The sequence below is a fragment of the Pocillopora verrucosa genome, chromosome 8 (assembly GCF_036669915.1).
Source record: "Pocillopora verrucosa isolate sample1 chromosome 8, ASM3666991v2, whole genome shotgun sequence".
Classification (NCBI taxonomy): domain Eukaryota; kingdom Metazoa; phylum Cnidaria; class Anthozoa; order Scleractinia; family Pocilloporidae; genus Pocillopora; species Pocillopora verrucosa.
This window is the reverse complement of record NC_089319.1, coordinates 14,336,251-14,360,230: the sequence shown is the minus strand read 5'-3', so window position 1 is coordinate 14,360,230 and position 23,980 is coordinate 14,336,251. Positions and strand designations below refer to the sequence as shown.

General features: G+C 36.1%; 1 protein-coding gene across 2 annotated transcripts; it reads right to left on the bottom strand.

Annotated features, from left to right (window-relative positions):
- Positions 1-6,958: 6,958 nt before the first annotated feature.
- Positions 6,959-22,877, bottom strand: LOC131793166 (uncharacterized). Of its 2 annotated transcripts, none has more exons than XM_066171531.1 (8): positions 22,118-22,877; positions 21,184-21,255; positions 14,936-15,216; positions 12,780-13,062; positions 12,123-12,212; positions 11,749-11,808; positions 10,033-10,335; positions 6,959-9,556 (listed from the first exon to the last, which is right to left on the bottom strand). In XM_066171531.1, exons 1-8 carry the CDS (start codon positions 22,773-22,775, stop codon positions 9,261-9,263), a joined length of 2,043 nt encoding a protein of 680 aa, XP_066027628.1. In that variant the 5' UTR covers positions 22,776-22,877; the 3' UTR covers positions 6,959-9,260. The 2 variants fall into 2 exon arrangements, with proteins under 2 accessions (XP_066027628.1, XP_066027629.1); XM_066171532.1 differs by having other exon boundaries at positions 6,959-9,553.
- Between the last annotated feature and the right edge of the window lie 1,103 nt (positions 22,878-23,980).

Here is a 23,980-nt window from a genome sequence, read left to right as displayed (position 1 = left end):
ATGTAACGAATGTACTTGACCTACGGTATTTCTGTTAGCATAATCCTTTGTTTTATCATCTAAACTTAATCCCCTGTCGTTATTGAAGCTAGCAAAGAAATATTTATTTTTTGGTAAATATTTTTGTCCGACATACTTTTCCTATGTCGAAAAGTAGCATCAAAACAAAGACAGTTTTAACAATGACCGATATGACACAATCTACTGAGCTTCAAGCTTTTAAAAGACCAAAGGATGGTTACAAAGTTACTGTAAAAATTTACTTGTGTGTTTGTGTTGTTCTATCTTGAGACGAACTCAAAATCCGGCAAAATTTACTTGATAGCTACTTTGAAATATACATGGTGCACCTATTTGTCGCCACCGTTAACTGGCATAAATCACTACAATTTGCAAAAAAATATAACATAACACTCTTACCTTGTTTACTTATGATTTTATTAGCTGTTTCGATGATTACGTTAATTATGCTCTACCACATTCTAGTCAGATTTGAGTTCCAGTTTATATATATTCTCTAACTTATTTTATCAGTTGCGTGACAAACGTGACATAGAGATTCAAGATGAATCAACCTCCGAAAGACCAAGAGATGGGTTTTTTTCCTCTTTGCATGACATCTAGAAAAACCTTTCAGGAATTATTGCATTCAGAAAACTAAAATGTCCAGATCCATCAATGATTCCTTTGCCAGCTGAAGTAAAAGTATGGTTACAGTAGTCAATTTGATTGACAAGCTATATACTGATTTAGCTAACTGATCTGTTTTATAAGCGTCTCATCTTACATGCTGACATGGAGATTTGCTATTTAGTTAAATCGTTCGCTGGTGGAACTTGTGGGTTTAGTTACCGAGAAGACCGGGTCGTTACCTTGCGTGATTGTTAAAAAGACATTTCAAGTCACTCGCGGAGTTGCAAGTTTTCAGATCCAGAAAATGAAGTTGATCTTGTTTTGTCGCGTGCCGGTGTCACAGCGGATTTGGACCCCCCCGATCCAAATCCGCTAGCGGATATGGACTCCCCTTCGCAGATTTGGACCCCCCCCCCCCCCCACCAAATTTTCCTTTTAAGCATCCTTTGTATCATATTTGGTAACTAATTCTATTTACAAGCTTTTTTGTCGATGTTCTTTTCAATCACAACACATTTCCTCAATGAAGGTAAAAAAAAACCGGCCATTTCGTTCCAATTCTACCACATTCATTATAGCGAGTCGTACAGTATACGCAAGAATTAAATGTGAACAAACTACTGCATTCGAACTATTGCAATTGTTACAATAAATCTTTGCTTCTTCTGATGCGAATCAACATTGGTACGAAACGTCATAACAATAGTGGAGACTATTGCGTCCAGTCACAAAAATAACTCAGTCTGATTTTCTAAAAACATAACATTAAACAGTTTTTGAACAAAAACGAAGAAACTACTCGTATTACAAGTCGTTCGTAAAGCCTATGATAAGTAAAAATGTTTCTATTCTGAACTATTGGAACTCTCAGCTTATTTTCAGATGCAAATCAACATTAATGTCAACGTCTTAACAAAAGTGGAGATCAATCTTATTTTCTAATTTTAACGATTATTAACTGTTGAGGGATCCGAAATAACACCTTAACAATTACGAAGACGTCTAGAGTCTGGTAATCTGCAGACAATGCAGAGCCACTCACCCTCTGGGGCAGTCTTAAATCCCTCGCAGCTCATGTGTAACCTTTCCTCGCACAACTCCTACTGTACATGTCGTCCCAACACTCGGGCATTGAACAGTGACAAAACAAATTAGTGTCACAAGTTTGTCTCTCATTGAATCTAGCGGTGTTCGACTATCGCGGAAAAGGTTCAAAAACGACCTCTCTCCAGACATTAAACTAAATTCTTGCCCATTTTCCATTGGTCAAAAGAAACATCCAACAAGATGCCAGTTCGTATGCATTAACGATACGCAAGTTTTGAATTAAAAACATACTTTAGTACGCACTGGAACGTAAAGTATCATCCATTTTTACTAGAACGTTAAGGATGATGTTTTCACTCAGTTTTGTTGGGGGTTGGGGGGTTGGGGGGTTGGGGGGTTGGGGGGTTGGGGGGTTGGGGGGTTGGGGGGTTGTTGGACTGGGAGGGTCCATATCCGCTAGCGGATTTGGACTGGGGGGCCCAAATCCGCTGGGACACCGGCATCTTCGAGACGCCAAAAGATATCGATGATTTTACAAATTGCCCCACTCACAGATCATATCTCGGTGTTGGGTGGAATCGTGGTTCCAATAGCAGATGTAGGGTGCCAAAAGAAATGTCCAGCTATGGTAAAGGTAGGGTTAAGTCGATTCCAAAAGCTGATAGGGGAATTGGCAAGCGTGTATCACATGTACAGATAGTACTCAAGATGTCTGGAAAATTCGTATAAGCTGGCTTCGGTAAGTAGGCTACTTACCACCGTGAGCAAAATTACGCTTGACGTAAAAAAATTCAGGCCTGTACGGGATTTGAACCCATGACCTTTGCGATACCGGTGCAGCGCTCTACCAACTGAGCTAACAAGCCAACTGGGAGCGGGTTATGATGTTGGTTCTAAATAAACCCGTGAAGTGATGAAATAAACGGTTAAGAATATATGAAAGTCATATATGACTATGCACGGGTTTATTTTTTCAGGCCTTATTTTCACTACTGCCTAAGTAGTGCACATTACTGCGAGGATCACTTTCATTCACGTCTTTATCCGCAGTTCAAATATGTGGCTTTCATATATTCTTTACCGTTTATAGGAAAAGTATGTCGGACAAAAATATTCACCAAAAAATAAATATTTCTTTGCCAGCTTCAATAACGACAGGGGATTAAGCTTAGATGATAAAACAAAGGATTATGTTAACAGAAATACCGTAGGTCTAATACATTCGTTATATGAGGTCACGTAACTCGGGTAATATTCACGGTGAAAATTTGCATATTTGAGCGGTCGAACGAAAAAAGTCATTTCTCGAAAACTAAAATAAATTTTCACAAAAAACTACACCACAATTATTAGAATATATTGGGCTACAAAATATGAAAGTAGGAGAGGAAACGAATTTTGGGCGACTTGCCACAATATTTCAAATTTGTTCGATGGATGCCGACATCCTCTCTTAAACAGTGTGTTTTCAATGATTTCAAGAGATCTACCTTTAACTTTGACTGATTCTATTTCTGCGCGCTAAATTAAGAAAAAAGTTTTCACTCGTTCCATGGTGACTAAGTAATAAACAATTTTACATTGTGCTACCTAAATGAGGGCATGTCTTTTTTACAGTATTATCATCTTAATTCTGATTGCTGCTATATGTTTCCTAATTAACCATGAATCAAGGTATGGTCTCTGTGGTTTTGTCATCAAACATATTCCATTAATTTTTGCAGATTGTACCTTGGTTAGGCTAAAGACACTTACCTGTACCTCAAAACCTATTGCTGTATTTTGCATATGTGGATGAAAATTGTTACTTACAGAGTTCAAGAGTTATTTCTTGATTCTATTTTTGTGATTTTATCATCAATATCGTTATTTTTTAGGGCAAGAATTGCTAATGAAAAATGCCTCCGTACAAAGAGGTACAGATGAGAGAGAAAAAGAGATAGATGACAGGAGAATTACAGAATTTGACAAGACAAAATAGGAGAGAAGTGGAATGCCAAACTGTGCCTCTATGATAAGGATAAACCATCCCCGAGATTACTGCAATTGTAAACACTAGCAGATTTTCCACCAAAGAGAAACAAAAACAAAAATCATCTCTAAGAGCAAATGTAAATCAAGAGAACCTACAGTAGAGACTTTGTTAACATGCCAAATAAATGAAAAAAATAGTTGTCAGGAGTGATTCTAAGTTTTCTCGTTGTATAGAAAAGCTCTTTTTTTTTTAATCAAACTTTGAGAAGTTGAGAAGTATTGTTTTCAGGAGTGGTGACTAATGATTTGTCAACCTTAGCGGAAGTCAACATCAGAGTCAAGTAAAGAGTTGTTGTCCGTTGAGTGTTATAAGTCCAGTTGTATAAATTGATTGGTCAGTTTAGCCGTGATATCACTGGCTATAAGAATCAAATGGTGTAAGTCAGTCATGATTGGCCAGGTTTGGTCTGGTCGGTGATGTTAAGCCATACTGTCTGGTTAGTTTGTGATGTAGATGTGGTGAATGAGTCATTTGTATAGCGTCAGTAGCCACTAACAACAGTCCTTCTCAGGACTTAACCTCTACCGAACAATGTGATCAAATGTTACTCCCAGGTTCAAACCATTCACTTTAACAAACTAGTTCTTACGAGATGCACCGACCCTGAACCGACTTAATGGCAGAAACATCAATATTAGTTAATATATTAATCAAAAGAGCCTAATAATTTTTAAGAAAAACTAATTTATCCCAGAAATTTGATAGGAAATGTTTTTTCGTTTAGGTTAAGCTGTATTCATCCAAACTCCATCTCCCCTCTCGATCTCTCACCCGAACCTTGTTCTAATAAAAGATGAACAGCCCTTTAGAACATAGTGCATGCTAGGGGTGTATTACAACGCCTTCATGAGCTAAGTGTGATGTCATTTTAAACTCTTTTCCATTGGAGGCCATTGGAGGCCAATGGAAAAACTTGATAGCTGGTGTAATGTCTATATGAACTTCCTTCCTCTCTAGGTTAGCATCAAAGTAACTGCAGGGCCTTGCAGACCACCTCTAAAAATTATTATTTACTCAGCACAGGGGAGGTGGATCAATCATGCCCAGAACTTTGTTCAACGTTTTGAAAAACGCATTGTGAAATGAGAAGCAAGTCAGTAAAAAGTGTGGATGCCTAAAATGGATGTGGTCGCACACAAGCGCGACCTCGGTATGCATTGACCCAAATGCAAGTTCAAGTGTCGCGTTTTGGTTTCGGCTTCATTATGGTAAACAACTTCGTTCCCGCGGTCGTCTGACTGAACTGGGAAAAAACCGCAAGTTCTGATAATTAAATTTCTAACCATTTTCAAGATACAACTCTACTTTGCTCGCACATTGTCCAGAAACAAGAATCGAGAGAAATGCCACTAAGAAACTTAACGGGTCTAATTCGAAATAACCAAAGGGGCGGTACGCTAAGCTAATTTTCTTTGTAGAAACAATGCATGTCTTAAAGAAGACAACTGTAAATCGTTAACACAAGGTCCACAGATAGTCCTGGCCCAATGTTACAGCAACATATAACAGGAACAATTTAAAACACGTAAAAAGAAGAAACTCAAACATAGCCCAAAGAGCGGCCCTGGTAAAAGCTGATTTCACCTCCATGATCGAAGGTCTAGGCGTATTTAAGGCTAACTCCGACAAACCCTTCTTTATACAGGTCATGGTTTTGAACTTTTTAAGTCCCGAAACTGTGTTGATTAGATAATCCAGAGAATACACATCGCTTTCAACTGACGGTCTCCCTGTTCCGTCTACAAGCTTCGGCGCAATGCAACTATTCTTATAATGACCTTTCATATGCCAAGGTTTTGGAATGGCATTTTTAGCTTTTCCGAAGACAACACTCTTGCCGAAATTGACTATAACAGGGTATAAGCTGGTCTTCACGTTTCTCTGAAACAGTGTTACTACATTTTAGGTCATTCACATTCATTCATTTTAGGTCATTCACATTCATTCACTCTTATGAATATCATCTTACGCGACTGCCGTGTAAAATAGGGTAAAGAAGAGCTTAAAAATAACCCTCAGGTATACAATACTCAAGAGGGCATGAGAGAGATTAAAAATAACCCTCAGGTACACACTACCCGAGAGGGTGTAGAAGAGTTTAAAAATAACCCTCAAGTGTACACTACCCAAGAGGGTAAAGAAGAGATTAAAAAAAACCCTCAGGTATACACAACTCAAGAGGGTATGGAAAAGATTAAAAATAACTCTCAAGTATACACTACCTAAGAGGATATAGGAGAGATCAAAGATAACCCTTAGGTATAAACTACCCAGAAGGGTATAGAAGAGATTAAAAATAACCCTCGGGTATACACTACCCAAGAGGGTATGAAAGAGATTAAAAATTAACCCTCAGGTATACACTACCCAAGAGAGAACACGAAAATTGAATTCACAGTACTTAATATCAGGTAAACGCTCTTTGTCTGGACTCTTTCTTTTGAATGAAGGTTGAGGCATCCACCGTTAACTTATATAATCATTATCCTCTACTAGTTCTCGAATATCGGCTATTCTCGACTGACATCTTTCAATTCCACATGATTATTCGACTTGAGGCATTTCCCGCCTAAAGCGTACGATCGAGAGCGATTTGATTTACCGCATCAACAACAGGATATTATTTTAAGACCTCAGGAATCCCTCTTCTGGAAGTTCTCGCTGTCTAATTAGTCTGGCACAAAGACCAAATGAACATACAACAAACATGTTGTTTGGTTACTTGGTGTTAAACGAACAGCCTTTTTTGGCGCGCTTGAGACCTGCTAGTGGGACAGAACGTATTGCAGTCATCTGAGAATCGACGAAACATTTCGTTCTTTGCAAAAGCATTCGGCCTGATTCACCAGTAACTTGTCTTTAGCACATAATTCTAGAAAGCTCAGCCGATCAATCGAAGACTTCGGCCTCCATGATGAGATCGCATCCATCTAACTCTTTAGTCCGTAAAAGTAATCCGTAAAAGTGAGTGCCATGTAATTTCTCCTTACAATATCACCTCTGAACCAAACCTTAAGGTCAGAGAAATAGGAAAATGGTCACTGATTGAAGGTCTTGATTGCATGATAAATTCGCCTTGCCAAATACCACAGGAGAAAGTATGAAGAATATGCACACTGAGTTAGGGTGTTAAGGTTGACGAGGCGATTCCAAAGCGCAGAAATGAGTCGTGCGGCAACATGCGCAACGTTTAGTTAGTAAAAAAGTTTCATGAAGATTACACTATTCATGTTGCACTGCAAAAAAGTTGCACATTTATTACTCACAAACAAAGAGTGTATAATCGTAATGAACTGGATTCTTTTGTTTGCTTGATTTACCTAGTTACTCACAAGTACAAATTATTTTTCTATCATAAAGGGCATGGAATTGAATACTATTCAAATGAAGTTTTTTTTTTTTTTCATTGAAAAAATATATTTTTTGAGTAGCCAATGCCAGGTTCTTCCGCAGTCAGTGGAGATAAAAAGCTTCTAAGGACCAAGTCCTACCATTCATTTCCTTAGTTCCCCTTGGTTATTTTGCCCGCACTACTCAACCGGGCACACAAATTGTTGATATCTGGGCGCATTGGCGAGCCAAGTCACTGTACCGTTTATTTAACGCCATTATGCGTACAAGTGCTTATCACAATTACAGTTCAGTGAAGGAAACTAAATGCAGTCGAACACGAAAACCCCTAAAACCGGCAGTAGGAAAAAAAGGGAACGTGTACCAACAGTGCTGCCACCCTACGGGTCTTAGGGGACCCTATGAATAACATGATATAAACAAGTAGATAACAGTTACTTAAGGAAGCATGCGAGTACAGCTGATGTGAACATGACGATATTCCAGAAAAAAAACACTAAATAAATTTATACGAAAATGAAACCTACCAACTTAACACAGCAAAGGCTACCCGCATAATACCTCGCCCTACTAACGATCTCAAATAATTATTATAAACTACCATCCCAAAACTTTCCTCGCACTGTAGACCCCCCTAACAAATAACAATTTTTGCTAATTACGATTATCACAAATTACATTTTCGCGCTCTTGACCCAGCTTTCTTGCTCGTTCCTACAAACTGATTGTTTAGAATAGGATACACATTTAGAGTATTTTGAATGTACCAACTTCAAATGTATGTAAAAATATGGTACAAAGCTTTTCCTTGTCTTTAAATTCACGTGACTACTACTACTACACCAGCAGTGAACAATGACAACAAAAATAAAAATATCAGACCCTAATTTAAAACATTAGGAACACCACTTGGATTGTGGAAAGACCATCAAACTTTTTAGTACTCTGATGAATACAGTCTAACAACTAAATTCTTGCCACCAAAATATTGCATACTACTACCAAAGATTAAGTATGTAAAATTTGTTAGAAGAATTACTCTCTAACACTCGGTTAAATTTCCCTTATTTCCTGGTTGAGCTCCTAGCCCAGTCTTGATCTTATTCACCACAGCTCAACTTATTTCTTTCGATATAAGTCCACACTGTTCTGTTTTGCTATATTCTCTGATTTAAAGATACCGTGCACCAGCTTATAAAGGTGGCACTAAAGGTGACACTACTAAGCTGTCAATTTTCTTCTATCGTCACCATTCTATCTCAATCCGCGAATCACGTTAAGTTACGTACGACAGACCCTGCATAATAAGTATGTGCCTTCGAGTTGTTTACGCTATTACAAAATCATCTTCTACCTTAAATTTCTTAATTTTACGGTTTAGATCGGCCAGAACAAAGACAAGATTGATAATATAAAAATTATAATTAAACTATTGGCAGAATTGAAATTACGCTTGAAAAGATAGTTTACGAGAAAATAGCCTCAGAGGATTGTTATATAACAACAGAGTAAACAGAAAATTCGGAGAAGAAGGGGCGTTCGCTAGCACCGCCCCCAGCAACACTATTTGGTTTATCTAATTTAATTTTCAGTGCGAAGATGAAAAAGGATAAGCTATTTACAATCAGAGTCACCTTTAAGAAGAAGTGTTGAAGGTGTTAATTTAAAATTTAAGAACTATTCTGGAATCGTGAATTTGACTTAGAATTTGACCAAAAAAACCAGTCTGAAAGTAATTAATAGTATAAGAAGCAGGAGTTTCCAGGAATTCCTGTGCGAGGTTAACTTTTACCAGAGAGATTTAAAACTAGAAAATTGACATAATTAAAAACATAGCTTATCAAAAAATAGTACAACAAGATCTAATCACCGTAGAAACGGGGCAACTGTTTCCGTACCAAATTCACAACCACAATAAGAAAAAGGTGAAAGAAATTGTACTTAGATGAGATCGCCAAAAGGAATAAGAAATAATCAACCTGTCTTGTTATAATTTTTGTATCGAATGGCTTAAAGTAATATAATATTTCCATTCTTTTTCCCAACACCAATATAAGGAAACCCTTACACTATTTCAGATTAAATATAGTTCTATTTTTATCGTTTAACAAATTCACTATACTTGAGATATTTTTCTGGCTAGGTTTCCACACTGAAAAGTTTCTCAGAAAAGGTTTCACCTATGGCCACGATATCATTGGATTTTCTTGAGGCACAAGCTATTAACAACAACACCCAAATTAACAGTGCGGTCATATAAGGCTTGCGCAAGGGAATAGTAAGAAGCATTGTCAACATTGGCCTGCTTCCATGCTATTAACATTTGATAGCACTGCTCAAAACCATCGTTTGGGTTGTTCACCGCTATCTCGTCTAATCGATCATTATTTATCCCAAGTGCCCTACCCAGTCTTTGACATTTTTTCATCACGGCCTTGGCTATGGCTGATAAAGCTTTATCGTCTATTGGTCCTTCCTTCAGGTTCCCTGCTTAATATTGAACAAATCAAACAAAAACATGTGTAAGGAGACAAATACATGAGCAACGTATAAGGTGAATTATATCTTATGACATATCAAATATCGGAAAATACACTGAAGTCCTCTCTGACAAGTTTGAAGTTTACTACAGAGGTTCAGAATCTGTGAATCAGTACTCAACAGGACACTAAAGGTTGCGTGATTGACAACAATAACGGATGTTGTATTTAGCATTCTACAATACAGAACACTTTTTCAAAGTAGTCAAATGAGGGTTCGTCATTATGAAGTGCACTTCTCTGTGTTTTCTTCAATTATTAACTCGGGGTTTAAAAGAGCAGGTGCTACCGCCGTATGAAAGACAGCTTCTATCGATTTGCTTGTCCTGAATGGGGTCATGGTTGAAAGGATGGAAGTATGGTTAATGGAAGAGCTTGATAGTTTAAGTTTATGCAAAGAGCTTAAGAAATTATTCTGCTACTTACGCAACTTCACATCTTTCTTCAAGAGTGGAGTGTGTCCCATTAGGCAGTAGTTTTGACGAATCTCTCCAAGATTATGCTCTCTTAAGGCAAACGCAAGCTTTTCATAGGAGGCAGCACCTTTTTGCCACCAAGTTATCAGCATCTTATAACTTCGCTCGTATTCTTCATCGTTGTCTTGATCAATACCATTGAGTTCCGCATTACTCAGATCTAAACTGTTCCCAAACCTTCTCCACTTCATGTTGCCTTGTATATCCAATGCAAGGTAGGGAAACCATTCAGGAGGAATGTTACCACTTCTGACTTTTGGAAAAAGAATGAATTTCTATGATACTTCTATTTGGGACTTGATTGTACCCGATTTATGGATGTTGAAACTCTACATATGTCACCTCTAGTTTCTTTTTTCCCTAATATATATTTTTTTGAATTCTCAAATCAAAATAAATGAATTTATAATATACTGATTAAATTCCTTAATACGTGAAACAATCATGTGGTTTTGCTCCTCATTTGTTAGTTCGTAGGCACCGTTTTAAACCCTGTTTGAATCTTGAACGTTTCCATGCTTTTCTTCTCCCAGTTTCTTCTATGACTTCTATTGCCATTCCCTTGTAAGGAATTATTGGTTGAGTCTACCACACGATTATTTCAACTCGTATCAACTAAAATGAAAAAAACACTTGACAGCACGTGTGCGTAGAGAGTTCAATAACACAAACCTAAATTAGCGAGGTCAAGTAATGGTGCAATGCAAATTAACGCCAGGGTCTTGATGTGATTGCTCTATATATGATTGTTACTATCACCAACAGATTAACAGGTAAAGCAGTCTCTGATAATTATTTTTTTAGTTGTTAAAAGTGAATCAATTCCTGAGTTCCTCCTCTATTGTACACGTCATACATGTTACATCTTAATAGTGCATTTGTCATAGCTAATTGTGATATTGATACTAGTGCCATATTTTCATCTCATTCAATAGTTTAACATGTAATACAGACGGATATTTCGCGAGTTGCATAGTATTTTACGGGGTGAGGAAGATTACGAGGAATGAGCAAAATTTCTCCTCGAATTTCATGTTAAACCATCGAATAAGGGATTTATTATCTCGCTATTATCTCATTTTCAGGTATTTTGGCCTCTAGTTTATCAAATACATCCTTCGGCTTTTCCACATAATTATATAAATTGCAGAAAGGGTGCCCAAAAGACGAAAACAAAACTATTGAAACCATTAAAGTGTTCTCTATGATGAACTTAAGAGGTCATGCCCAAAATATGGAAAAACAAATCAGTGTTTTGATCATTAAGTGTGGCCATTTTGTCCTTCCGTCTTCCGTCTGTATTTCAGCTCTGTTCTATAGTACCCCACGGTCCCTTATCATGGCTAATATGGTAGAATGGCGTAAAATAATGTAAGATGGCGTAACCTTGGATAGATCATATTACGGACTATTAACAATGACCTACTGCATAAACTCAGTCACTTAGAAATTTTAAAATCGACGTATTTGTTTATAGATATTGCCACACCAATTAAACCTAACTAAAACTGTGTATAATAAAGTAGATAAACTAAGTTGAACTCTTTACAATTATCGTGACCTCTGTTTTTGATTTAGCAAAACCCAAAAAATCACATGCTTGCACTTAAGGCTAAATCCTACACCATCTTTGTTTTAAATGGTTAGATAAAAGGTGACCTCTTACTTTTCTCAACAGACTCCAGAGAAGAGCTTCTTTTAATTCCGAAGGGTGGCTTCTCATGACCTATTTAAAATACGCACATGGAAATAATCCTTAAGAATCTACTTTTAATTTGACTTACAAATTAGGTTGAGAAAAAACACAAACAAATTAAAATGAAGAACATTCTAAAATGGCATTAAAAAGGAATAATAACAATAGCAGCCAGGGAACAAGCATACAGATTTTGTCCAAGTATGGATATTTTACCATCTTATTTTGGTCGAGTTCTAATGCCTCACACTTTTTAGATAACTGGAGAGCCAATAACAAGAAACCCTTCAGTCGGTGAACATGAGCAAACAAATACTAATGACAATCATTTAAAAAATAATTACCAGACACAAGTTCATGCTGCTTGTCCCTCTCTTCATTACACTCTTGCAGCCTAGTCCCATCGATACGTTGATCTGATGAAGGTACTGGTGCTGTTAATAACAAATTTAGGTGAGAGAAGTTCACATCTATTTTGGTATCTTTACTAAGTCCTGCTGAGAATATTGATAATTAATTCATTATTGAGAGAGTAAATGTTCACACTTAAACTGTATATACGTCTGAGCATAGTAAATTAGAAAAATAATTAATAATGATCTTAAGGTGTTTAAAATCACAATTTTAATTTATAGTAATCAAATTAATTAAGTCTTACTTATTATCATAATAATCAATAATTGATAGTTAATTATCTGTTGCCTCTATTTCATTCAAGAAACGGTTGCATCCATTGACCATGCCTTTGATGTTTTGAGACACACGTTTGCACACTGACCTAAAAAATAAAGAGCTGCTAAATGGGTAAGCCCAGGACAGTACTTTTCAATGTTTTTGAAAGGTTTTTGTTTTTACATCTTGAACTGTAAAAGATATTTCTTCTCATACCATGAATTATTCATTGGTGCTGTAACCAGTATGATAGCTAAAACAAATTGGTTGGACACCAGTCACTTACAAAAGAGCTTTATGCATTGTAATGAACTTTATAAATGTTGTACCTTTGAGAAGGCTGACAAAATGGAAATCATAGATGTGTCCCAGCCAAATTGGATTTCCACTTTTTACTTCACATTCTGGTGTGATAGAGATTATCGATTCTTTGTCTTCAGGTAGTACACTGATCACATTAATAATGGTTTTATAGCAATTTGCTGCTGCACTGATTACAATTTCATCACCCCAAATACCATCCTCTGCCATGTGTTTTAGGTACTCAATCCATGTATTAAAACGGCTTTGTTGATTACTGTCTAACAGCTTGAACTGATCAGTTCCATCTTCCTAAAAGAAGAATCAATAAATTAGGTATTTAGAGGATTAGAGTAAGCATTGAAAAAACATAAAATCAAAATTGCATATTATACATGGGTCCTATTGTTTGTTGTGCACGTAATTTGCTTAAAACATTAAAAAATAAAAGCTTTGTTGTAATTGGTCTCTATTAGCTCAAGTTAAATATTGATCAACCAATGAAATATTTCCTATTTTGATCCATGAATAAGTTTAGTAGAGTATTTAAGAAACAGCTGATGACATAAACATTACAATCACACTGTATTACGAGTGATCAGAAATTTGCAGAGCCCAGAAAAATGGAAACCATGAAACTGAATGTGAAATTGGTGTTTCCAAATGCAAAGTCAGGCTATTTAGAAAAAGTAAAGAAACTTGGAGAAGGTGCCTCAGCTCAAATGTGTTAACTGTGGAAAGAAGGCTGCAATTGGTCATGGTCAGTGATTGATCTGTTGGCATGGATTACAGAGAAGAGAAACCTTGGCTTTATAGCTATTTCTTCCTTCCCTGGTATGACTGAAAGCACTTCAGCTTGACAAAGATGAAAAATACCAAACTCCTGAAGGAGTTTTAAGGCCAGAAATTGTTGGTACCGACAAGTCACCAAAGCACACAATCAACGACATGGACAACAAAGTTATAATAATCTGCCCAACAGGAAACAAGAGGAATCATGTCATGGTTGTAGTTGTTCAGTGCTAGGAAAATTTCAAAGGTTGTATATAAGTTTTTCTTGAGCTTCTTTATCAATAACGAATTACTATGCACCGAAAAATATCAATGATAATAATAAAGTAACTTTCTTGTTGTTGTTATCTTTAAGTTGATAAATAATTGTGAGAAGACATTATGTCTTTTTTGCTTAGCAAACTTTTTTTCCTCAACAATCTGGCAAAAAAATAGGGTTGCACATTATACATGGGCCTGTGTTATACACAAGTAAATATGCAGGTACTGTCTCCACAAAATACCTAAGTTATGCTTCAAAAAAGCTTAGACCAAGTCTCCTTGCAGATAAAATGATTTAACTTGGTCAACAAATCCTATGGTAATTTTATTACTTATCTGATTGTTCCAGTAAATTGTCTGGTTATGCTCGATCAACTCATAAACTTCCTTACAGCAAAACTGTCATATAATAAGCAACCTTAACTTTATGGACTTTAAAGGCCATGATAGAAAAGTTTAATTCTTTCATATTTAACATTATTATTTATTTTAAACCTTTTGCACAGTGGCTGCTATAGGTACCTGAGACATGTGTAACATTGACAGAACAACTGAATGAATAATACTTAAAATTAAGTATTAAATGTCTTAAATTAAAGAAGATTTCTTCACAGTTCACTCTATTAAGTCATGGTTTAATGGGAAGTTGAAACTGATGTGAACCCCTGATGTGTTCCTGTTAGATCAGAACCAGGCAGATCAGAACAAAATTCCCAAGTAGAGTAGATTTATCTATTTTAAGATATCGCATATATGGTTTCAATGGGAGTCTGTTTGGTTCAACTACAAAATGTGCTGGCCAACAGGGCTCTCTAGATAGTAAAGCTGAGTGGACCAATGCTTCAGCCTAAAATGTTGTTTGCACTTAACTTAAATTGACTGTAAACCAATTCATGTAACCGCAAAGTCACCTAGTTTCCACACATTTTTCTGAAAAATGAGTATCTCTGGAAAGAAGAGTTTTAACAGTTTTTCACAGTTGGTCTCATGTTTAATCCTTCACATTACATATACATACATGAAACACTGTGAATCCAGAAGGAAGTTTAAAAATGCAATATTTGATTATGTAACTAAATGAGCAATTGACATAGTGCTAAGTAAGCCCTTATAAATACCAAACAAAACCTACCATTATTTGGTTCTCTTTGAGGTATTGAACTAATGTTTTCCTTAATACATCATGTGGAATTGGATCTTCTTTAGCAATTGACAGTTGTTCTGATAAAGCATGGAACAAACAATTGCCCCCTCCATCATTATCAGAAACAATGAAGCCCTTTTCAAATGCAGCTTTCTTTAATTTAACTTTTAGTTCAAGTTTAGGAACTCCTTTGCTCCTGACTTTACTTTCACATCTTTTGATTGCATCTTTCAACTTTTCAAGATTCTTGGTGGTTCCTTCAGGAGTGCCTAAATAAAACAAACATTTATGTTGTAAAAAATAAAAATAAATAACTATCACAGTATTAATGCATATGTGACCTTACATTCCCAAGCCTCCATGAATTAATTTAGCCATACATATGAACAAGAACCCCTTGCGAACTGAATTCCCAGTTTTCTGGGAATTCCTAGGAATTCTCAAAAATTCCCAATTATGCAAATAACCCTTGCAAACTGAATTCCCAGTTTTCTGGGAATTCTCAAAAATTCCCAACTATGCAAATTAACTCTGATTTAAAAAGCTTGGAATTACTGGGAATTTCTGGGAAAGGAAGACTCCAGTTTTGTGAAGACTTGGAATCCCTAGGAATTCCTAGGAATTCTAAGCTTTACAAACTACCTATAATTTAAGAAGTGTGGAACTCTTGGGAATTTCTGGGAATTGAATTTGAGGCAATTTTAATACCCTGAGGTCCACATAAGTTCTAAGAAATTCTCAATACCTTGAATGTGAAGGTTTTAAGAAAAGGAGTAATTTCAGAGGCTTAAAACTTTGGCTCAATAAAAGGTATGCTATACAAAACTTACCAAGAGATATTCATACATGTGTATGTTTATAACTTAAAGATCATGAAATTTATTATTCAAACTAAGTTTTAGTAAATCTTTACATTAATATGGATTTTCTCATGAACCAGCTGTCAGTTATGTTAAATGGAAATTGCCAATTAATCCAATGTACTCATATCACAGATTTGCTTTCTAATGTGAAAGGACTCTTGGATTCCATGATCAAAAAATATTTTTATTGTGATGCAAATTAATGTATCATGTTCACTGATGTGTCAAAATCATCAAACATTCATTAGCTGTTCCTTGGTACACAACTTCCACAATAATTAACAATAATTACATTGTTATCTACACTTAAAGAACTTTGTTAGTTATAAACATAAGTTACTTCCCTAACCTACATTACTGGTTGCCTTTGTTAGAAAACCTTGCAACAGTCAAGCTCAGTTGCCTCAAACACTGTCAGAGACTTTTTGTTGACAATATTCTTAGTAGAAATTTCATGCCTTAGACAAACAAATTCAACACCTAATTAATCTTTATTTTTTCATGATTGTTGTTGCTGTTTTTTTTTTCAGTTTTTTGCTCTGTTTTCGTGACTAATTGCTGTAATTTGTTTTGCTGTTTTTATTCTTACAAAACATTTTTGTAAGAGTTCCAATACTTGTGGATCATCCACACACTTTGCAAACATTTGGCATGCAGACAAGACAGAGGTAGTCAATGTTCCCTTTGAGAAAAAACACCTTTTAAATGACGTCTTCAATTTACTTTATTTGAAACTCTGATCTGAAAATATTTGTCAACAAGACTTGTTAGTAGTGAGAAGTACCTACCAAGTTTCCTTTCATAACTTAATTTCTTAAATGTCCCAATCACTGTATCTCCCAAAAAATATTACATCTTTTTATATTTGGTGCAAAATATAAGTCCTTCTTTATATAAAAATGAAAAGTGCAAGTCACACTTCAATAATAACAGCTCTAAAGTTTACTTGTTGTTCTTCTCTGTCTGTCAGCTATCAACAAAATTGTTTTATACTTCGGACAGTGCATAACTATTTGTGGACCAGAGTTCCAACGCACCTCTGTAATCGCATATAGTTACTTCTGTCTCTTGTACAAATGTTTCTCCTTCGAAAGACGCACTCTACTCTGTTGTCACTACTGCTTTAAGTTCAGTGGAAACGACTGACTGAGGAATCGAGATGGCGGTGTTGGAACATGTTGCTGAACTCTTGCTACGGTCAAACTTTGTAGATTTAGGTACTGGTACACTGGGATCATCTATGTCTCTCTTATACTTCCTAATGTGGTATCCTTCTTTTATAAATATGAGGGTAAAAGACGATTTGTAGTCGCATTCAAAACTGTGAATGGCTTGTGTTATTTCTCACCTTTGCCATGAACACAACTCAAGTGAGTTTCGAGTCTTTGTTTCCTCGACAACTTTCGGCCACAAATCGTGCATTTGTAATACGATCGATTCTTGTCGATTATTTCTACATAGAGTGAGCTCACATCATTATTTATATCACCAAGGTATCCATCGTCTTGAAGCAGAGAACCGGTTAGAGAAGTCAGAATAAAGTTATGCGCTTCTCTTAACACTGCAATCGGCAAGCCAGCGGATTCACTTTGCTAGCCAATGACAAGTCCTAAAAGATCCACGTGATCATGCCCGTGATCGGAAACAAAGAAGACTCCATTTGGCGCTCATCTTTGAATGTACTTTTCATCGGTTGATCGTTTTTCTCAACCGTTTTGCTAAATATAACATTTCTAAAGATAGCTTTTATTGTGGTTCAATGGGAAAACGAGAACAGCGTGAGTGTTGTAAAAGAAAAGAAAGTCGTTGGCGCCGTGGAGTTAAAAGAAGGGACAACAGTTGACATATTGACTAGATTCCTCTAGTCACGTTTGGGAACATTCAAGATTCATAATAGGAACTGTTGTTAAACAAACCTTATTACATAAAGAAGCCCTCCTTGGTAAAAACAAAATAATGTATTCAGCCCTTTTTTAGTAAAATCTATGAGAGAGATGTACTTACTCCAATATAAAAGTCACTCAATATAACAGAGATTTCTCAATGTGAGAATCCAATGAATGCCCTTTTCCTCATAGCCATCTTATAGGCCTGGTCTGAGCTTTAAATATATATATTTAAATTTTTTTTTTTTCAAATTCAGATGTCATGGAATCCAGATACAAGATAGTCAAGCTTCTTGTAGACAACCTCATTCAAGGCCAACTTATTGTGAGCCCAGGAAAAAAAATACAAACAGCAGCTAAGTTGACAGTTTAGAATAACTTCATTCTAATTTATTGTTACAGTTACAACAAGATTTTAATCAAAAAATCAATTTTATTTGTCTGTAATTAACCCCTTCACTCCCAAGAGTGCTTGGTTTTCAAATATAATTTAAGATATTGTATTTCATGGAAAAGAATCAACAGATTTTATTCACAATTTGTGTCAAACCAAATTTAATGATTGATTAGGACTATTTTATATGAATGGCTGTAATTGAGGATTAATCCATATGAAGTTTTCAAGAAAAGAAAAATAAATCAAATTCCATCCTAATATTACCACACATTGATGTTAATAATTAATCAAAAATATTTTACATGTAAGCCTTAATTAAGCTTCTAAATAAATTTCATTGAATACTTGAATTTTAGCTGGGTTTTTTTAATTTAAAGTATTTATTTTATATCATTAGCCTCAAGTTTTTACTTAAAATTCCCAGAAATTCCTAGGAATTTTTTAGATTTACAGCTTTTCAGGGAAAGTCATTGGTTCTATGAGTTGGAATTCCTAGGAATTCCAAGTCCTGTTGGCTATAAACTTGGAATTTCTGGGAATTTCTAGGTTTTTAGAACCAGAGTTGTTATGGTTGGGAATTCCTAGGAATTCCCAGTCCGAATTTACCGTGAAAATTCACACCTTTATTCCTAAGAATTCCTAGGAATTCCAAAAGCCATTTCGCAAGGGACTCCTTTCAGCATTTTCTCCCTCCATAGTTTAACATGTTTTCCTTTTGAGAATTTAGTGATAACAAACATGTCATGCATGCACGCATAGCCATGATTAGAAGGAAACAAATTTAAATCAAAATGAGAAAGCTGTTGAACAGAATTCAATTTGCACCATTAACTGTAAAACAAAAATACATCTTGTTAGCTTTTTCCTTGAAGAAAGTACCTGCATTGTGACCCATTTATCAGTCTCAAACAGACCAGGAAATGCACCTCTAGCATGCAAAGTATGACCACAAACTGCAGCTCACAGGCCTTGGGCTTAGAAACTTTGAAGGAGTGGGAGGGGGATTAGGAGGGCTTATTTAAAAAATAGAGAAGCATTGACTGTGCTCTGTTTTGTTGTAAAGTAAGCAGGAAGCAGCTAAAGCACTCTTTGTTCTAAACTTAAACCATATATGCAATAAAATTTGACTTTTTTCAAACATATCCAGTGGCTGCATTTCATTATTCAGATTCATGCTCTTGTTCATTCATCTTCACTTTTCAAACATGCACCTCTAGCATGAAAAGTGTTACCACAACCTGCTGCTTACAAGCCCTGACTCAGCTTAGAAACTTTGAATGCACGGGAATGGGGGGTTGGAGGGCTTATTTAACAAATAGAGAAGCCTTGACTGTGCTCTATTCTGTTGTAAAGTATGCAGGAAGTAGCTAGAGCATGAAAGAAGTGCAAGGAGAAACACAAGATGAAGTCAAATGTTTCTCCCCACTTCTCTTATAATACATGCAGAATCCGTTAAATTCCCAATGTTTTACTTCCAATATTCCAAACAAGTTTTATCTCCAAAGTGAACAAGTGTCATCAGCTCTATACTCTCACAAAGCACACCACAATAAACCAATCAGAATCCTTGTTAGAATGGTTCAAATAATCTGATTGGTTGAACAAGACTGAAGCTTTTAAAAATGTCAAACCATCACAGTCCACAATCTGCAATAGTTCACAAACCGAAATAGTTCAACATGTTGAATTTAATACCTTTGCCTGAAGTTTTTAATCTTAATAAAGAATCTGAAAGCGAATGTTCTGTGAAATCTGGTTGAATTGTGACTTATCAAACCATGCAAGTTTTTTCACTGTATGACAATTCGATAACAAACACGGTGTATGTTTTATTAATGAATGACAGCCAAATTCACAGGAACATGTACATTTCTCAACTTATGAGAGTGCCGTAGAACTTGGCTGCTGTGACTGATGTGGGCTTCCACCCAACACATCAGAAAGGATATCAGAGCAAGCCCTTAGTTGAAGGGTGGACAATGTAATTTCTGCAGCCTACTTCACTGTGATGACAGAAGATCGTCGTGATAAAATAGCCTTGATAGACCAAAGCATCTGGCACCATCATGATTTGTATGAATTTTAACAGTTATGCCACTTTGGTTGTATTTTTCATCATTCCTGTTTTCTTCTCTTTTGTTTTTGAACATGAAACTCTATATATTAAGACTCTGTTAGCTGTGTTTGAATTTTATAACTACCAGTAAATAATCTTACTTAACTGAGTGTGAAAACCTTCAAAACTTGGACAGTCCATTTCATTTTCTCTCTGAGGATTTTTGTCTCTGCTCATGTTACAACAACATCAATTACGGCTTGCTTGCTCTGAAATTTCACTTTCAATTAACAAAGAGGAGCTAGAGAGAAGTCCAGGAAATGGTTGGACATATTACAACTTTAGCGTGACAACTTTAATGTGACAACTTTAGCTCAGCTCCATGTTTTGTACCATTATAGAGTACGCTCTTACAACCATGGGAGTGTGCATTATATCCAAACTTTATCATTAAAATGGATCAGAGGCACATATCTAAGGGGGTTATCACCAGAATAGAAAAAGTGCAATAATATTTTCAAATTCTCTATTTGAAGCAGTAAAGAGTTCCTATTTCTCAACAGTGAAAGAAAGAGAAGGTTTTAGGAGGGAGCTTATGTCTGTTGGGGATTATAACTGCATGTATTTCTTTGTTAATACAAGTAGATGGACCTTATAGTAACCAGGAGGGGGCCTTAAATTATAACTGCATGTATTTCTTTGTTAATACAAGTAGATGGACCTTATAGTAACCAGGAGGGGGCCTTAAATTATAACTGCATGTATTTCTTTGTTAATACAAGTAGATGGACCTTATAGTAACCAGGAGGGGGCCTTAAATTGGTGGAGGGGGGGGGGGCTTTAATAAGTGGAAAACACATGACTACATAACCATTCAAAATAGCAAGGAAGATTTCAGGGGCTGGGACTTCAATTGATTAATGCATACGACACAAATTGTATGATAAATGTAGCTATAAAAATTTATGTAAAAATCAAGAATAGATCGAGTCATTTTAATGTACATTTAAACTACACACATTGAAATTACATACCAGCGGCATCTGGGATATCTTGGGTCTCACCCTCACTAGGTTTCTTTTCTTGATTTTCTGTTCCACACATACCTTTTATGAAAAAAGAAGAATCATAATTGAATATACACTGAAAAATTGTGTTTTACAAATAAACTTATTGGATTTATAGTGTATTTGACTTGTTTCATTAATTTGGGAAAAAGCTCAAAGGGCTTAAAACTCTTTTTCTGTTTTGTTTGTAATTGCCAACTATCATCTCTACTGTTAATATTGTACTGTTGGCGTTTGACAGAAGTAACATTGTTGTAATTCTTTCATACATTCCATTTTTTTTTTTCAAGAACAAAAACAAACATAACACAGCCCTCTTCCTTTCTTGGTCTGGAGTGTCCTGCTTTTTGGTTGCATGTTTTAATCAAATAAATACTGAGAAGGTGGTTAGTGGTTTTAAAGACATCAAACAACAATCTTGACATTTAAAACTGTTCAACTGTAAGTATACGCACAGTAACCATTTGACAACCTCAAATCTTGAAATGCTCGCTACTTAGTTCAGAGGCCAGAAAAATAAACTAGCTCGTTCCACTTTGAAGATTCACGTGATATCTCAAAGTATATCACTACATTAACCAAGGGGGAAAAGGCATCTGAAATTTTCTAAACACAAATGACGAAGCACTCCTTTAAATAAAAATAATAGCCAAGATATAATATGAACACTGCAGCTCAAAAATTCGGCAACTAATGTTGCAACTTTAGCCCCCATATTTTATCTCCTCTTGTCACATGGCAACCTTGCTGATCTCACCTTGGAGCGCATTCGTAGAAGAAAGTCTTTATTTAACCAATCAAGAGTTTTTCAGATTTTTCAATTGCATATGAGAGATCAGGGCCACAACCGACACAACAGAACTAACTTTTTGAGACTTCTGTTTCAGCCATCTTTACTTACCAACTTCTGTGTCTGTTAAGAAGTAGGGAAAAAGTCGTCCATCAAGATCCTCTCCCACGACACCAATGACTTGGTACATGTCTGTAATGATTGGGGATCCAAGGATAGTAGATTTTTCGCATATACAATCCTCCTTGTCAGAATAATTAAGTTCGTGCTTTCCCCTGTCGTAGTCGTACTTGAAAGTGAATTTTACGGTATCTTTGCATCCGATGAATGAGTGTGCAAAGACATCCTTACTCTTTTCATCACTTCCTGGAACTTTCAACTTAAGAATTCCAAAATCTTTCTTTGGCGTCGGTGCGTCGCCTCGTAGTAATGAAATGAACGAGCAACTTTCAATTTGCTCGACCTGTGACATTTCGAACCGATAGTTTTTCTGGTCATTAAAAAATTCTTTTGAACACCGATGCAATCTTATTGGCTTAGCTTTATCGTCTTCGTTGATTACATTGTGCCAAGTTACCAAACGTTTCTTCCCTCCGACTTCAACGGCACAAGCCATTCCTCTTGTTTTGTAGATTATAGGGATGTCTCCAGATGTGTGAACAACTTCCCTTACTGCAAAGATGGCTTTCTTGGGGTTTGGGTTGAGATTCCCAAAAGCCATCGCTTGTTCGACAAATCCTGGCTTTTGCTTCCGTTGAGTAACGGCCATGTGGAACTTATTACAAACTCGCAGAGGTTTGGTGAGACCAAGGTTTGGCTGAATCTCAGCGTGTATACGATGCAATTGCTTCCAGATAAAGCTTCCACCCACTTTTCGATGGACTTACACGGCAGCTTGCGTGCGCATAGCGGAAGTTAGCTGAAGTAGCAGTACTAGTAAAGACTTCCGCTTTTCGGCAGAGGCAGATCGGGAGATAGGGATCGTTCTGTGTTTTCAGCGCGCTTCCGCAGGATCGGCACCTGCAAACTGCAAACCTTGAAGGTTAGTCTTAAGATGTTGATGCCTTACTTCTATGAATCACAAAGCAGTATGTGGAGACGATGGTGAGATGTTCGTTACAATGAAAGAAGGTAGTTTAGAATTTGATCTTATTTTACTTCAACTTTGAGGTAAGTTAAGTTCAAGGTGACCCCCAAGCTTTAAATCACTTCAAATATCATCGTCTTTTCTTTCTCTTCGTAGTCACACTCGACACAAGACTTTAAAAAATGTTCCAGCTTTAGGATTGAGTTGCTCTTGCTGCAACTTTTGGCAAATTTGTTTTTGGGAGGTTGATGGGGATTTTCCAATGCAATTAAGTCATGGCTTACAGCCTTCTTTAGCCTTTTTGCTCTCCAAGCCTGTTCCACATGGTATGCAGGCATGTGTGTTAACATCGGTTATAATCTTGCCTCAATCATCTCCAATTTTTTCTTAATTTTCTGCTGTGTTTGGGTGGGAATTTTTCAAACTGGCTTTTAGGGCTTGAAGTGCTAACTAGGTAGAACTGATTTATCACATGGTCCCTAAATCCCCTCACCACTGTCAGTTCATTGTTTATTTATTTGCTTTCTAACCAATTCATTTACTTCAAAATGTTTCTGCCATGGGAAATGAATTTTGAGTTGAAGGGTATCATGAAACTCACAGATTAAAATTATGAAACTTTCGCTGGTTCTTAAAATATGAGAGGAGTGATACAACAAATGGACTGATAATTACTCGATGGGGCTGGAACTCCTTGTTTCTTTGGAATGTTGAATACTATATTTCTGTTGTATTTAAAAACAAATTTCAGGTTAAAATGTCTTCAAACCAGTTTGACTTGCATTTCACTTTGCTAGAAATGTCTTGATCCTTCAATTTTTATTTCATAATTGACACTGATGGTAGGAATTAATTTTAATGTTCTCTGCTGTTTAGGGAGATGTGAA